Source organism: Gallinula chloropus (genome assembly GCF_964237585.1).
Source record: "Gallinula chloropus genome assembly, chromosome: 2".
In the NCBI taxonomy this organism is placed as follows: Eukaryota; Metazoa; Chordata; class Aves; order Gruiformes; family Rallidae; genus Gallinula; species Gallinula chloropus.
The window spans coordinates 26,159,133-26,173,956 of NC_140086.1; the positions used below are offsets into that span (position 1 = coordinate 26,159,133).

At 39.5% G+C, this 14,824-nt stretch overlaps 1 protein-coding gene across 1 annotated transcript in view; it reads left to right on the forward strand.

Annotated features, from left to right (window-relative positions):
* Positions 1 to 12,948, forward strand: part of RAD54B (RAD54 homolog B) — a gene marked incomplete at its 5' end in the record, with an annotated part of 60,871 nt that extends 47,923 nt beyond the window's left edge. The window contains 8 exons of the mRNA XM_084260914.1: positions 1,755 to 1,962; positions 2,491 to 2,630; positions 3,498 to 3,788; positions 5,145 to 5,320; positions 7,918 to 8,179; positions 9,080 to 9,146; positions 9,459 to 9,659; positions 12,669 to 12,948. Of these exons, the coding sequence (XP_084117040.1) occupies positions 1,755 to 1,962; positions 2,491 to 2,630; positions 3,498 to 3,788; positions 5,145 to 5,320; positions 7,918 to 8,179; positions 9,080 to 9,146; positions 9,459 to 9,659; positions 12,669 to 12,889 (1,566 nt within the window). The 3' untranslated portion in view covers positions 12,890 to 12,948. The remainder of the gene's footprint in view (positions 1 to 1,754; positions 1,963 to 2,490; positions 2,631 to 3,497; positions 3,789 to 5,144; positions 5,321 to 7,917; positions 8,180 to 9,079; positions 9,147 to 9,458; positions 9,660 to 12,668) is intronic.
* Positions 12,949 to 14,824: the final 1,876 nt, after the last annotated feature.

Here is a 14,824-nt window from a genome sequence, read left to right on the forward strand (position 1 = left end):
TCCATCATCCACTGCTGTTATTATGTACAGCGGGGAATATATTATGTTTGGCTGCAGGAGACTCAGAGTATGCCAGGACACTCCTGCTTTTTTTAAAGGAGTTCAAACAGTCCAGAAGAGTTGATGATTTACCAGCAGAGAGATGTCAGAGGCAGGTCGGTCTCCAGTGCCCCCATCACGTTCCCTGTAGTTTCCGCTCACACATAGAAATTGTGGGGAAAGAAGAAATAATCTCTGAACCCTGGGGTATCTTTTGATGCTTAACCATCAGAGAGGCATTGCTTCTGTCTTGAGGGCTGCAACGTGGAGCCTGAATACCAGGCAGGGATGACATAGGGTGTTGCCTGCAGGGCTCTGTTCTTCTGTCCCTATGTTGGGAAATTTTCTGCTTCTATTTTGAAACTGGTAGTAAAAATATTAGCCAGAAAATTGGCAGTTAATTACATTCCTGTAAACAACAGAATGCTGGGAGAGCAGTGCATGCCCCTGTTACCTGCTCCTCGCTACTCCTTGCTTCCTCTGACACGACACCTGCTGAGGGTCTTTGTGAGCAGCATGTGGGGGCTGATCTACCACAAGGTATTTTGAGATTAATGTGCCAGATTTGGCCCATAGATAGATTTGAATCACCTGCTAGGAGGCTCTAAAGGTTGTGATAATTAAGTAGTGCTGCTTTTACAGTGTATTACACCATCTGCCTCCAGACTTAGTTGTCTGCATTTGGTAACTGATCTTGTTTGGAAATAAAACTACCTTCTCTAGATTGATTTGCTTTCACAGTTGAAGAGGTCCTTAGTGTGCTTAGTTAGTGAATGTTGTTGGGAAATAGGAATGAGCATGCAGGGAATTAGTGTCTGGAGCCAAATGTGATGGTAAGGGACATGCCCACAGTAGATTTTTCCAATTTTAAACATAATGCAAGAGAGGTAAGCAATCCCAGACGTGCACAAGTCTGCATGGAAGTGGAACGATTTCTAGGAAACAGTTTTGGAAGAATCTCCATTCTGGCACATTATGGTGACTATTTAGTGGGTCAGTTTCCTCCAATAGACATCAAGACTTTTGTTGTCTACTGAAAGAAAAGGGTTTCTTGGGTTTATAAGGGCAAAGGGGCTCACAGCCACTTTCTGACCTTTAATACAGGTTTTAGAAATCAATTGCATTTATTTACCAATACACCTGCATGTTTTCAGGGGCTCAGTTTCCTGAGTTCCAGGCTGCCCTTACCTGTTGGCCAAACCATCAGTTTAATGACTTGTAATGAAATTAATACTATATTCAGTTCAAAACTACAAGAAGAATTTTAGATTGGTGGAAAGCGGTAACTTCCTTCTGGACCACATTACTGCACCCTGCAGACCAAAATCCTAAAGTGAATGTACAGGCATCTACTTACACCTCTTTGCTATCTTAGTTTTAATTATTCACTTGAAACTTGCCTCAATGCCAGGACTGGGAAGCTGTTACTGGGAGCCTCTGCTTTTCACCTTCACAGTAATGTGTCTCTGAGGATTTGAAGGCATAAAAGAATAATAAATTTTCTTTTAATGAGGTGGTAAAACTGCAGATTGCTGTATCAGATCCTGTATTTCCTTTGCAAATTAGGAAAGAATCAATGATCCAGACTCACAGAAGAGATGACAAATATCTTGTGTCTTGCTAGGAAAAATTTCTCTAGACACACAATGTTTAAAACAGTATGATGAATTATATCAAAAAATAGTTGTATGATATATTTTTCTTTATACTTACAGGATCATAAAGTAGAAGAATTCATCCGTTCTCCACTTTATTCAGTTTTGATAATCAGTTATGAGATGGTGCTGCGATCTTTGGATCAAATTCAGTCTGTAGAATTTAACCTCCTGATCTGTGATGAAGGACATCGTCTGAAAAATAGCTCCATTAAGACAACAACAGCGCTCACCAGTCTGTCTTGTGAGAGGAGAATTATCCTTACTGGTTAGTGTCTAGAGCTACTTTTCAGATTTAGCTGTGCTAATAGTACTGGGTTGGAGTAATGGAAAAAGGTTTTGTATGTGTGGCAGAAGAACAGTATAAATTTTGACAATGGGTATTAAATGCACAAATTTAGTGTCTTGTAATTTTTTTTTTTTTAAATAAATGCAAAATTTGTCTAGCTTTGGGGACAAGTGAGGAGCCTGGGAAGTTCTTTGAGGCAGTCAGGACTCTGTTTATGTAGTCATTGTTTTTGTTTGCAGCTATTTAATAAAATTGATTTAGAACTTGTCTGTTTAAATTCCTGTTTCAAAACTATTAGATTTGCAGCCTGTTTAGGTAGTGGGACAGTAGTTGATTAATCATGATAAAGTTTGAGATTAATTCAGTACTCTTGAATAATTTACATTGAAACAAAACATCTGGTTTTGGGAGGCATTCTCAGCATTAAACCCTGCATTCAGTGGTTGTACTTACTTCATTTTAAGGAAAAATGTTACCCTATACCAAATAATTTTTTTCTTTTTCCAGGTACTCCAATCCAAAATGACTTGCAAGAATTTTTTGCATTAATAGAGTTTGTGAATCCAGGAATACTTGGTTCTTTATCCACATATAAAAAGATATACGAGGAACCAATTGTCAGGTCTAGAGAACCTTCAGCAACAAAGGTATATTATTTTAAAAAAATTCAATTATAGAAGAAAATACGTAGATAGCACTGTGAAATTTGCTTTATATGGAATAATATAAAGCTCAGGAGTAATAGTAGCAAAAGCTTTTCACCTTTCTATTTGAAATAAAATCTGTTATTCTCCAAAGGGAGCTGGAGGAGCGCACACATGTTGAGGTGACTGCATTTCAGGGAAAAATTCCTCTTCCAACACCTTGCATTCCCCAAAATGCCATGCACATTACAATGGTAACTTTGTTCATTCTTAGTTTCTCCACAGTACTGCAAAATCTGCATGATTTTATTGCAAGAAATATGCAATATGATTTTATTCAAGAAGTTCTGGAATATGATTTGAGCTTTGGGTATCTTCTGGGACATTATCTTCCTTTGTTTAAGACTTTAGAAACAGGACTGAGAATTAAGCTAATGCAGTGGTACTAGTTGGAGAAGAATTGATCATTACGGTCCCATGTTGGAAAGTGGTGCCCTACACAAGTGGTAGGATGAGAGGAAATGGCCTCAGGTTGTGCCAGAGGAGGTCTAGATTAGATGTTATGAAAAATTTCTTCACTGAAATGGTTGTGAAGCACTGGAACAGGCTCCCCAGGGAAGTAGTTGAGTCACCATCCCTGGAGGTATTTAAAAGCCATGTAAAATTGGTGCTTAGGGACATGTTTTAGTGGTTGGACTAGACAGAGATAGATTAAATGTTAGACTTGATGATCTTAAAAGTCTTTTCCAGCCAAAACAGTTCTATGATTCTGTGATTTAAAATGTTCTTTACCTAACTAAAATCATACCAAAGATTATTGTGTCTGAAATGCAAGATTATAATAATTATATTTGTGCTTTGTTCTTTTAGGAGGAAAAGGAACTAGGAGAAAAAAGAGCAGCAGAACTCACACGCCTCACTGGGCTCTTTATTCTGAGGAGAACACAAGAGGTTATAAACAAATTTCTGCCCCCCAAAAAGGAAAGCATCATCTTCTGTCGACCGACAGCACTGCAACTTGAACTGTATCGCAAGCTGCTCAGTTCTCGAGTTATCAGTTCCTGCCTTCAAGGCAGGCTAGAAAGCAGTACTCACCTAATATGTATAGGAGTTCTGAAGAAGCTTTGTAACCATCCCTGCCTTCTGTTCAGAGCTATAAAGGTATCTATTGGTGTGGGAATGGGTGCCTGCAATTAGTCATTTCAGCAAGCAAAGGTCACTAAAACTATGTTATGGCCAATGTGTGTGTTACTTAACATCGTGCTCTCTTCTCACATAAAAGTTGCTTTAGGAGATCTGTTTCAAAAACATAAAAGTTAGGAAAACTGAATGTACTCAGGGAAGGTATCTCATCAGCTTCCTATTGACTTCTGGTATTTTCTTGTTCTTCATATATTTTCCTTCTTAATCCTTTCTCTGAATATTTTAAATATATATATAAATGTGAATTTTACAAAGAATGCTGTTAGCTAGAGATTGTTCTGTGTACTCTGTCTGCTGGTTCCTCTGAAACCTCCCTGTCCACATGATAATTTCACTCTCAAACTCAGTGACACTAGGAGCTGCTGGCTCAAGATGTCAGTAGTACTAGACATCTCCATTTCCACTTCTCCTGGGATCCTGTCACATTGTACACCTTATTATTTCTATGGAAATGTTCTCATTAATTTAGGTAAATAATGTGATAGAACTTGGTAATACTAACTTCTGTGATCACTAGTCAAAGTCCAAGGAGGTGGGTGGAAAGGTGAAGCTTAAAAGGTGTCCTTCATGACTTGTGGGAATGTCCACAGCACAGACTTCCCTGCAGCTTTCAACAATGCCAAGTTCAGTTCATCACCTTTACTTCACAGTATAATCATTAGAAGTGTTATGTACATGAAAGTGTAACCCTTTAGAAGCTGTTGGGATGGGAAGGACTATGTGTGCAAGTCATTTGTTGGTTTGGTGTTTTGAGTAGTTTGGCTTTTTCCTCCCTGTGAAACAGATTTTCAAATTCCAGCAAAATCTTACCTTGGATTTTATTGGTTTTACATGCTAGCTTCTCTTCATTTCCAGTTGCATAACTGAATCTTAATGGCAGCATCTTCCTAAAAAAAGTCAGTGACCAGGAGGTTCCCCAATAAGGTATTATGGGATTTAGCAAAAATAAACAGCACTCATATCCCCCCCAGCCCACATTTTAGATACAACTTTGCTGAGGGTGTATGACTGTGTGATTGTTTAAGTAGAGAAGTAGGAGTAAACCACATTTTTCAGTTATAAGTATCTCAGCTTCTCTCAGCTGCAGTGTCTCAGATGAGAGGTTGTAAACCAAAATAAATGCTATCAGTATTTTAAAACTGCTTTCAATCCATAATTGGGAGGTGGTTGTGCTCACATGATACACTACTTTGTGGCAGTGTTTGATGCCTCCTTTTGTCTCTTGAAGAAAAATATAGCAAACTTTAAAAAAAAAGAACAAACCCAAAGCATATTAGAGGGGATATTGAGCTTGAATTCTGTTATTTTCAATAGGAAAAAAGTTGTGATCCTATGTCTGGTGAACATGATGAGTCCAGTCTCTATGAAGGTCTAACACATGTCTTTCCACAAGACTATACTTCGGATACTTTCTCTGAAAGGGATTCAGGAAAACTGCAGGTGCTGGTGAAGTTGTTAGCAGCAATCCATGAGCTTAAGACTTCTGAAAGGTAAGTGTAAAAGAAAAATAAAAGGGAGATGATGGGATATTGTTTAGCTTTTCAAATGCACAGGGACGTAATATTAAAAATAAAAGTGTTGCAGAGGTACCAATGCATATTTATGTGTTGTACTCCAGGCTCTTCCTTGTTAAATTACTAAACTAGGATTTGCAGCAGATGTAAAATTTTGAAGTTGCTGTTTATATTTTCTCCAGATAAAAATCTTTGTACTTTTCATACTAAGTTCCAGCAACTAAGTTTGCAACAGCCTCTGTGCTATGATGCATTATCTTTACTTGCAAAGACTTTCCAACGTTTTTATCTCCTTAAGGAGATGTATTCATGTATTAAATACTTCAAATTGCACTAAAATGCTTTTAATTACTAAATTACAAGTTCTTTCCTCTTTAATCATGTTTAACTGCTTACATCTTGCTGCTTTTTCTGCTCAGGGCAACCAGACTCAATAGGCAACCTTGCACAGCAACTGCTTATTTTCCCCATGGTAAATGACACCAACTTGTCAGAAAGTCTCTGTTTATCATGGGGTAACAATGCACGTGGTTAGTGACTATGGAATTGCTGATTCATGGAAATCTCACATGACCTTGTGTCTCATAATAACTTTTTTATTTACTCATGCCTTAAAGTCCAGCTGTTCCAAAAGTAGCTTTTAACTTTTACTTAAATTGATGCTTAAATAGGACATGCTGTAATTCAGTAGCGGGAAGTAGCAGCAGATCTCCTGGCACTGATGTAATGGAATTTGTGTCTTCCTGACACGCTCTCAGTACAAATCAGAAAGCTGAGCCTATCACTGGAAGTTATATGCTTCACATCCTTTGGAAACAGTGACAGCTAAATATCTAAATGTACTGGCTTTATTTCTTGTCGGTCAAAAGAAACAGGGCTGTCAGGAAAAAGCACTTTTCCTCTATGAGTATTGTAGGAGCTACTGAAGCACAGCATTATTTTAAGTCTTTAAAAGTTTTGTTGCTTGAATTCAGTGCTGATCATGTTTCTTTTCCTTTTGTTTCTCTGCTTGCATCAGTACTAATTTGTGCTATATACAGACTCAGCACCAGGCCTCTTAGAAAGTTTATATTCTGTTTTTTCAGTAAAAATGAAGGTTCAAATTTGAGGTAGATTGACCAAAACAAATTAAAAATCAATCTTGCCATCTTTATAAACAAGTCTTGGATGTAGTTCCATTGTAGAGTCAAGTCTACTGATTACTTTAAAACAACTTTAAAATGTTAATTTACCAGATGTTCCCTGAATTTTTTTATCTAGTTCTTTGGTACATGTTTTTAATCAATAACTATTTTTAAAAATGGAGGACCTTTGATGGACTCTCTTACATTTAGTTTAGGTTATAGTAGACCTCCAGAAAATGCCCTAACTTTGCCTGTTATTTTATTTATATCTTAAATTAAAAGGAACCTTCTTTGTTCCTTCAGTAGAATCATCCTCAGTATCTGTCACCTTTGTGGTGAGTCCAGAGGAGGACAGGCTAAAGAGTTGGGCTTGTTCAGCCTGGAGAAGAGAAGGCTCTGGGGAGATCTTATAGTGGCCTTCCAGTACCTGAAGGGGCTACAGGAGAGATGGAGAGGGGCTGTTTATCAGCTAGTATAGTCACAGTACAAGGGGTAATGGCTTTAAGCTGATTTGGTACATTTAGATTAGATATTAGGAAGAAATTCTTCACAATAATGGTGGTAAGGCCCTGACAGGTTTCCCAGGGAAGCTGTGTATGCCCCCTCCCTGGCAGTGTCCAAGGCCAGGTTGGATGGGGCTTTGGGCATCCTGGTCTAGTGGAGGGTGCCCCTGCCCATGGCAGGGGGTTGGAACTAGATGGGCATTTGAAGTCCTAGCTAACCCAAACTATTCTGTCATTCTATGACCCTAATATCTGGGAGGATAGAAGTTCTAGATTTGTAGAACTCTCCAGCTTATTTAGTGGTTTTATCTCTGAAATTTTGACTGACATAGTATGGCTCATTAGAGTAAGGCATCAGGAGACTGATTTTCCTTTAAAGAAAAACCAACCAAAAGCCAGACTATGGTGTTTGTGATCTCTTTCTCTATCCTTCATCTTAGTTCTTTTCAGTCCTAAAATGTTGGAAAGAATCACTTCTTTCACATTTGATACTCATGATTTTGTTTATTAGAATTTTCCAAGATTGTCTATAGAATATTATATATATATATATGTATATATAAAGAAGTATTTATTAGCTACACCACCTTCTGCAAGCACTGCGTTAACAACAGTTATTTTGTACAAACAGATTTTTTTTTTTTTAATCTCTCTCTGTGGTTGGTTCTGGATCCCTGCAATCTGTACATTAAGCCAAATTCTGTTGCAAAGGAAAACATTCATTATTTAATGTTTGAATGCTTTTGACAGTAGGTATAATGCATCCAAATCTAATATGTGCTTCAAATTAATAGGAAATGTTTTGTTTCTTAGGAAATATGAGTAACTTCAGATTGATGTGTAATTTTTTCTGTAATTTTATTTTCTTGGATGCCTTCAGTAATTTGTTATTGGACTTTAACTTTGCCAAGATCTAAGATGATAACTTCTTTTTACTCTTTGACAGAGTTGTACTGGTATCCAATTACACTCAGACATTGAACATATTACAGGAGATATGCAAACAGTATGGATACTCTTATACTAGACTTGATGGACATACTCCTGTCTCCCAGAGGCAACAGATTGTTGATGCTTTTAATAGTAAATTCAGTCCAGCTTTCATCTTTCTGCTGAGTTCAAAAGCTGGAGGAGTAGGACTGAATCTGGTCGGAGCATCTCATTTGATCCTGTATGACATCGACTGGAATCCAGCTACAGATATTCAGGTCTGATACAACTGTGTACATGGGTGTTGGGATGGGCATCAAATGAGCTCTTGACTGACTTTGAAATGCCTGGTTTTACATATCTTATTGCTATGCAATTATCACATGGCATCTGGACAAGTATAGTACCGGAAGAAAACCCTTATCTAAGAAGAAGAAAAGGAACATTTCTCTGTCATATTACATATATAGTATAATCAGAAACCCCCTTGCAGTAAAAAATGAAGAGTAAATTCTGGTTTCCTTCAAGGAGTGAGTCATGTATCCCCTTTTGTGTCCTGACCACATTTTAAATGGAAAGTTGCCATATTTGAAAAAGAAAATAAAATTATGGTTAGACTGCATAGCAAGTGTTGCTGTTGATATGCAATATCTCAGAGAAAGGGAGATACTCTGATCAGAATTAAGAGAATGAGAAAATCACACTGTAAGGATGTGACTTTTCTGGTAATGGCACTGCTGCACTCCTGGGATTATTTAGTTGGCATAGGAGCATTCAGTTAAAATAGTACTTAATAACAGTTTTTAAAAATCTTTACAAAAATGCAGTAAGAAACTTGTTGTAGAGTAACACTGTGTGCTTAATACCTGAAATAGGCTTGGCCCTGCTTCTATTCCATGTGTGAATTAGTACCCTCATGTGGTCACTTGTGATGCTTGAAACAGTCCAAGGGGAGCACAAGTGGTAGAAAGTAAATTATGTTTTCACAAGTATTTATAGTTAATGACAGAAGATGTTTATAAAAACAAAGGCAGTTACTGAAGAATGCTTTCTTTGGGTGAAATCATCCTGACTGAGCTAGCAGAACTGGTAATTTGATCAGTAGAGGCTACAAGTTTTCGCTGAAACACTGTTGTATTGTAGGCTGTTAATGCTCTTCGTCTTTCTGCTTTCTTTAGGCAATGGCCAGAGTGTGGAGAGATGGTCAGAAGCACACTGTGCATATCTACAGACTGCTAACCACAGGTCAGAGATGGTACTCAAATATACCCTAGTAGAGTGAGACAGCTGTTGAAATTCTGTCAGTAAAAGAAAAAGTCAGTGTGTATTTGGAAATCATTCCCTCTTTAAAAATACATATCATTTGCTCTGAACTCAGTTGAAATAGAAGCATCACATTGATTCATTTAGCTTTGCTTTGCCTTTGCTTAAATAACTGATAATAGTGGTTTAGCATTTCCTATGAATATTGTTATAAAGATTTGATTTTTTCTTGTCTTCTTGAGAATAGTGGTCAGAATTATCCCAGTTTGTCTATTTTTTTTCCTCTCACTACAGGCTCAATAGAAGAAAAGATTTATCAAAGACAGATCAGCAAACAGGACCTTTCTGGGGCAGTTGTAGACCTTTCCAAGACGTCTGAACACATCCATTTTTCGGTAGAGGAGCTTAGAAATCTCTTTACTCTTCATGAAGATTCCATCTGTGTTACCCATGACTTGCTTGAGTGTGACTGTATGGGAAAGAAAGACCATCAAAGTGAGTTTCTTCTTCATTATCTCTGGCCATTGTTGAGGGAGTGCATCCAGTCTGAATATATGGTCTCTGACTAGAGAAAACCCTGATGCTCATTAAAACAAGATTGAAGTAATGAGGTTCATTATGGGATATTCCAGATATTGGCTGTTTTTTCTAATCCATAGGAGCCTGTCACAAGGTGAAGAGAAGAGAAAAATTAATTCCTTGCAGTAACAGTCAATTCATGATTCATACTTTTTAATTCCTTGACTTAGCTATGGCCAGCAGTGATTTGTTGCAACCAAATGATATTATATGGTGCTTTGTTTCTAAATATTCAAGGATAGTAATGAATAGCTGGTAAGGGTTAGTTCAAAAGTTGTTTATCTGTGGACTTGAAATGAAGCAATGAAGCAGTCACGGATCATGTGGATGGGTTGCTTGCTACACTACTGGCATTCAGATCAGCTGCAAATCTGTAATCCTGAATGGGTTGTAATTTATGGAGTTAAAAATGCAGAACCTGAGGGGGCCTCAGCCCTTGGGAACAAAACTCCAGGTCCATGGAAACACAGACCCACTGTCAGTGAAGGAAGAGCTGGTATGTGAACTATTACAGGAGCTTGACCCCTACAGATTGATGGGCCCTGGCAATATCCACTTGGAGGTGTTAAGAGAGCTGGCTGATGTTGTTGTGAGGCTGCTCTCCATAATCTTTAAGAAGTTGTGGAGATCAGGGGACATCCCAGAAAGAAGGCTAATGTCACCACCATATACAAGAAGGTTTAAAGGAGGATCCAGAAAATTATAGGTCCATCAGTCTTCAGTCCCTGTGAAAGTTATGGAATGAATCCTCCCAGGGCTACCAGAAGTCAAGTGAAGCATGAGATTGGAAAAAGCCAGTAGAAATTCACCAAGCAAATCATGCTTGACAAACCTGATCACCTTCTATGACAAAGTAACCTGCTCAGTTGGTGTGGGATTGAGTGGTGGACATTGTCTATCTGGATTTCTCCACGGCTTTCATAGGGTTCCCCACAACCTCCTCCTAGAGAAACTGGTGCATTAGTCTAGACAAGTGGTCCATGCAGTGGGTGAGAACTGTCTGACAGTCTGCACTGTAAATAGCTCCTTTTCAAACTGGCAGCCTGTCACAAGTGAGGTCCCCCAGGGATTGATACTGAGCCCAATGCTGTTTAATGTCTTCATAAGTGGTCTGGGTGATGGGATCAAGTGCACCCAGCTGAAGTCTGTGGGTGATACCAAACTGAGTGGGGAAGCAGATGTGTTGGAAGGGAGAGCCCCCCTGCAGGAAGACCTGGACAGGCTGGAAGAATGGGCTAATGAAAGCCTTATGAAGTTCATCAAAGGCAAGTGTAAGGTCTCGTATCTGGGACAACATAATCCAGGAGTGCAGCACAGGCTGGGATCTACCCAGCTGAGGAGCAGCTCTGTGGACAACAAGCTCAATAGCGGTGAACATCTGCTGCTGTGGCAAAGCAAACCAACAGGATGCTGGGCTGCATCCACAAGGACATCACCAGCATAGATGAAGAAGTCATTATCCCACTCAGTGCTTGTCAGGCCACACCTGGAATACTGTGTTCAGTTTTGGTTTCTGCTATACAAATGAGATGTGAGCAGGCAGGAGAGCGTCCAGAGAAGGGTCACAAAGATGGTCAAAGGACTGGGAAGCCTGCCATAAGAGGAAGAGCTCAGACAACTGGGTTTGCTCAGCCTTGAGAACAGAAGGCTTATGGGAGACCTTATCACCCTGTTCCAGTATTTAAAGTGTGGCTACAAAGAAGATGGAGACTCTATTTGTACAAGGAGTCACATGGAGAAGACAAAGGATAATGAGTACAAGTTACTCCCGAGAGATTCTGACTGGACACGAGAAAAAATTTCCACAGTGAGAGCAATCAGCCACTGGAGACATCTCCCCAGGGAAGTGGTGGTTTCCCTGGCACTGGGCACTTTTCAAATGTGCCTGGACAGGGTGCTGGGCCATCTTGTCTTGCCAAGAAAGGTTGGATGAGGTGATCCTTGAGGTCCCTTCCAACCTGGTATTCTGTAATTCTCTTCTAAATTTTCTCCCGGCCATTAAAAGAACACGTTTCAAGTCTAGTGTTAACGTGCATCTTATGTCAGTCAAAAGTAAAGTCTTGCACCTGTGAGTCTTTGTGGGCTCTCCAAAAACATTAAAAGACTCAACAGTACTCTTCACTCATCATGCTGCTCATATTGCTGCTGCTTCCTGAGGAGCACGTAACACTGCTGCGGAAGCGTTTGATGACAGATTTGAAACCAATAACAGCAATGATGCAATTTTCTTCCTTCCAAAATGATTTATTCTCTTACCACATGATTCCAGGTGAATCATGAAGCCAGCAACCTATGACATACCCTACAATGACCTGCTACTGCTTGAGGCTTTAGGATCCTTTGTTGAAAGTTAATTCCTCTCTTTGTGTTTCACAGGCAATAGTCTTTTCCTCACTACCATATACATTAAGCAAGAGGGTGCTTGGTATGTGAGTAACTTGGTATAATCCGGATGCATGTTGTGCACAGCTCTAGTGTGCTGAGTCAATGAAATAGCTATTCAAACTAATGTTAGATGGTTGGAATGACTCCTCTGGGAGGAAGCAGAAGCTAGCATGAATTTTGCTGCAACATACTTCTAGGTTCAGATTTACTTAAAAAATGGGACTGGCCCAAATGTCATAGAATTAGGAAGACAGAAGAAAGGAAATTGCCAGATAAGATGTTTCCTTTCACATCCATGTGTAAAAGGATTTGCCTTTATGCTAGCATATGGTGGTTTTGATAAACTCAGTCAATGAGCAAGAAAAAGCCTTTCCCCTCATACTGTCGACGCGTATGTTTGGGTTTCAGTGACATAGAAGGATTATATATGCTGTTCTATTTTCTCTCATTTGTTGACACCAACTGGCTTATTGATTCAGACCGAAATTTCCTGACCTAGTTTTCTCTGATTAGTCTACTGCACAACTTTTTGTTTTTCAGATCCGTCCTCAGAAAAGCCTTCTGTATCTGGAAGTTGTCAGCTTGGCCAAAACCAGGGGAAGCCTGATTCAAAGAAACCACTCTCCATGTCACAGCTGATGCAGTGGAAACATTTCTCTGGGCAACATCAGACTCTAGCAGATCCTTTCCTTGAAAGGATAACAGAAAATGTTTCTTTCATTTTCCAGAATGTAACCAGTCCGACTTCCCCCACCTATTGAAACTTAAGTGTCTTTCCCTACCACTTGCATCCTCCTCACAGGTGTAGTAAACAACTGATGTGCAGTTACCTTCTGTTCTTTTTGCCAAGTTCTATGTATTTCTGACAAGGTTTCTGGGGAAATATGATTCCTGGTGTTTATACAAAGTTACTGTTATTACTAAGTTAAACATACTTAGTATAATTACGATGCAGTTTTTGAAAACTAACTTGGCTTTCCAGTCCTCTGTTCCTTTGGTATCAATAGTTAGGCAGATTGTTTTTACGTACATCCCACGTGTGTCTACATTGTTTTATAGTTTTCATTTGATCACAATGATTTATTGCTTGTAGAGCTGGCAGCTCTTCAGCCAGACTTTGTAAGATGAGGCAATGCCGTGTGCTTGTACATGCATAACAAGACCCGGGGTCGGATTTTTGTTTTCAAGTTACGTGTTTGTGTAACAGCAGCTTTGTTACAAGGCAGGTGCTTGTTCCCTTGGATTTACAATTTAGTGAAACTCAAGAGCAATAGTGACTCAGGTCCAAAATTCTGAGGTCACAGCTTGATGCCGTGTCAGAATATTCTGCAATTCACCTATTGCTTTTACTTGGAAAAATAAACAAACGTTATTTCTCAGACATGCAGAGTACAGGCTTATCTACATTTAGCTAACTCCTTAAAAGGATACTTTTTGCCAAACACTGGAGTACTGAGCATATTTTCATGGTATATTTCTAATGACTATATTTTCCTCCTTTGAAGGCACGGAAGTTTGAAATACCAGTTTACAGCTCTTAAGTGAAGTTCTTTGAAAGCCCACTAAGAACAGAAAATGGGGCAGTTTTCTGAAATGCTACAAACTTACAGAATTTGGAAGGCCTTTAGCAAGAATAGGGCTCCATTGTGCCACTGATACCTTGATTTTTCCGGTATCAGCACTATGTGTAACCTCTGGATATTTGGTACATGTTGTGGTAGCCATGGCTAAAAGCCCAGTGAATATTCAGAAAACAATTAAAATCAGTTTGGTCTCTGTGGTTTAACAGTTGGTGCTCTCTTGTTCCCTTGGCTGTTGCTGAGTTCACCGTCCATCCTAATCCATCATTAAACATTTCCCTTGTATTTTTATACCATTTGGGAACAGAAAGGTGTGTGCACTGACCTCTTTTCACCATCTACATTTATTTCAGGGGGTTTTCTGAGTTTCCTTTGACTCTAGATATTGAACAACACCGGAAAATAATGAAACCCAAAGTGAGAGAATGATTGACAAAGTCATCACTTATGAACATCTCTTTTGGCATGCCAGTTGTGTTATTAACAGAATTATGCTTATAGGTAGAGTTTAATTCTTTAACATTTTAGGCTGGCATGGTGGTCACGCTTGTCCAGGTGCTGTGCTGCTGTGGTGCCCGTTCCCTGTTAGGCGAAGGGTGTCTGATTTCTTACAGCTCATTTTAATTAGCAAGGGCAAGGTTTGCCTGCAGCTCTGTAACTCAGGAAAGAGATTCTATGTAGTAATGGTTATTGCAATTAGTAATTATCTGAGACTGATGATCTGTGTTGCCCGTAAGTTTCTGTTAAGTTGAGCTGCTGCCCGTGTCTGCAAGAGCCAGGACAGCATCCTCTGCTGATGCCCATCTCACATGTGGTTCCTCAGATTTGGTGATGAACAAGTAGACACCAGCTCCGTTCCGTCTGTTTTGTGGGTGGGACCCTGGTCATCTCCACTGAACACACACAAGCCCACTCTTGTTTGGAACAAACCAACTGGCCATGCCACTGAGGAAACCTGGGCATTAAAGAGAAGGAAGTTTGCTCCAGGATCCCCATGGTTCATCCTCTCTGCCTACGGCAGTCCCTCTGGGGTCTCTCAGCAGGCCTTCTCACCTCACCTGTTGTGTCCTGCCCTCATGCAGTCCTACCTGCTGTCATGTTTCACACCCCTCAGCA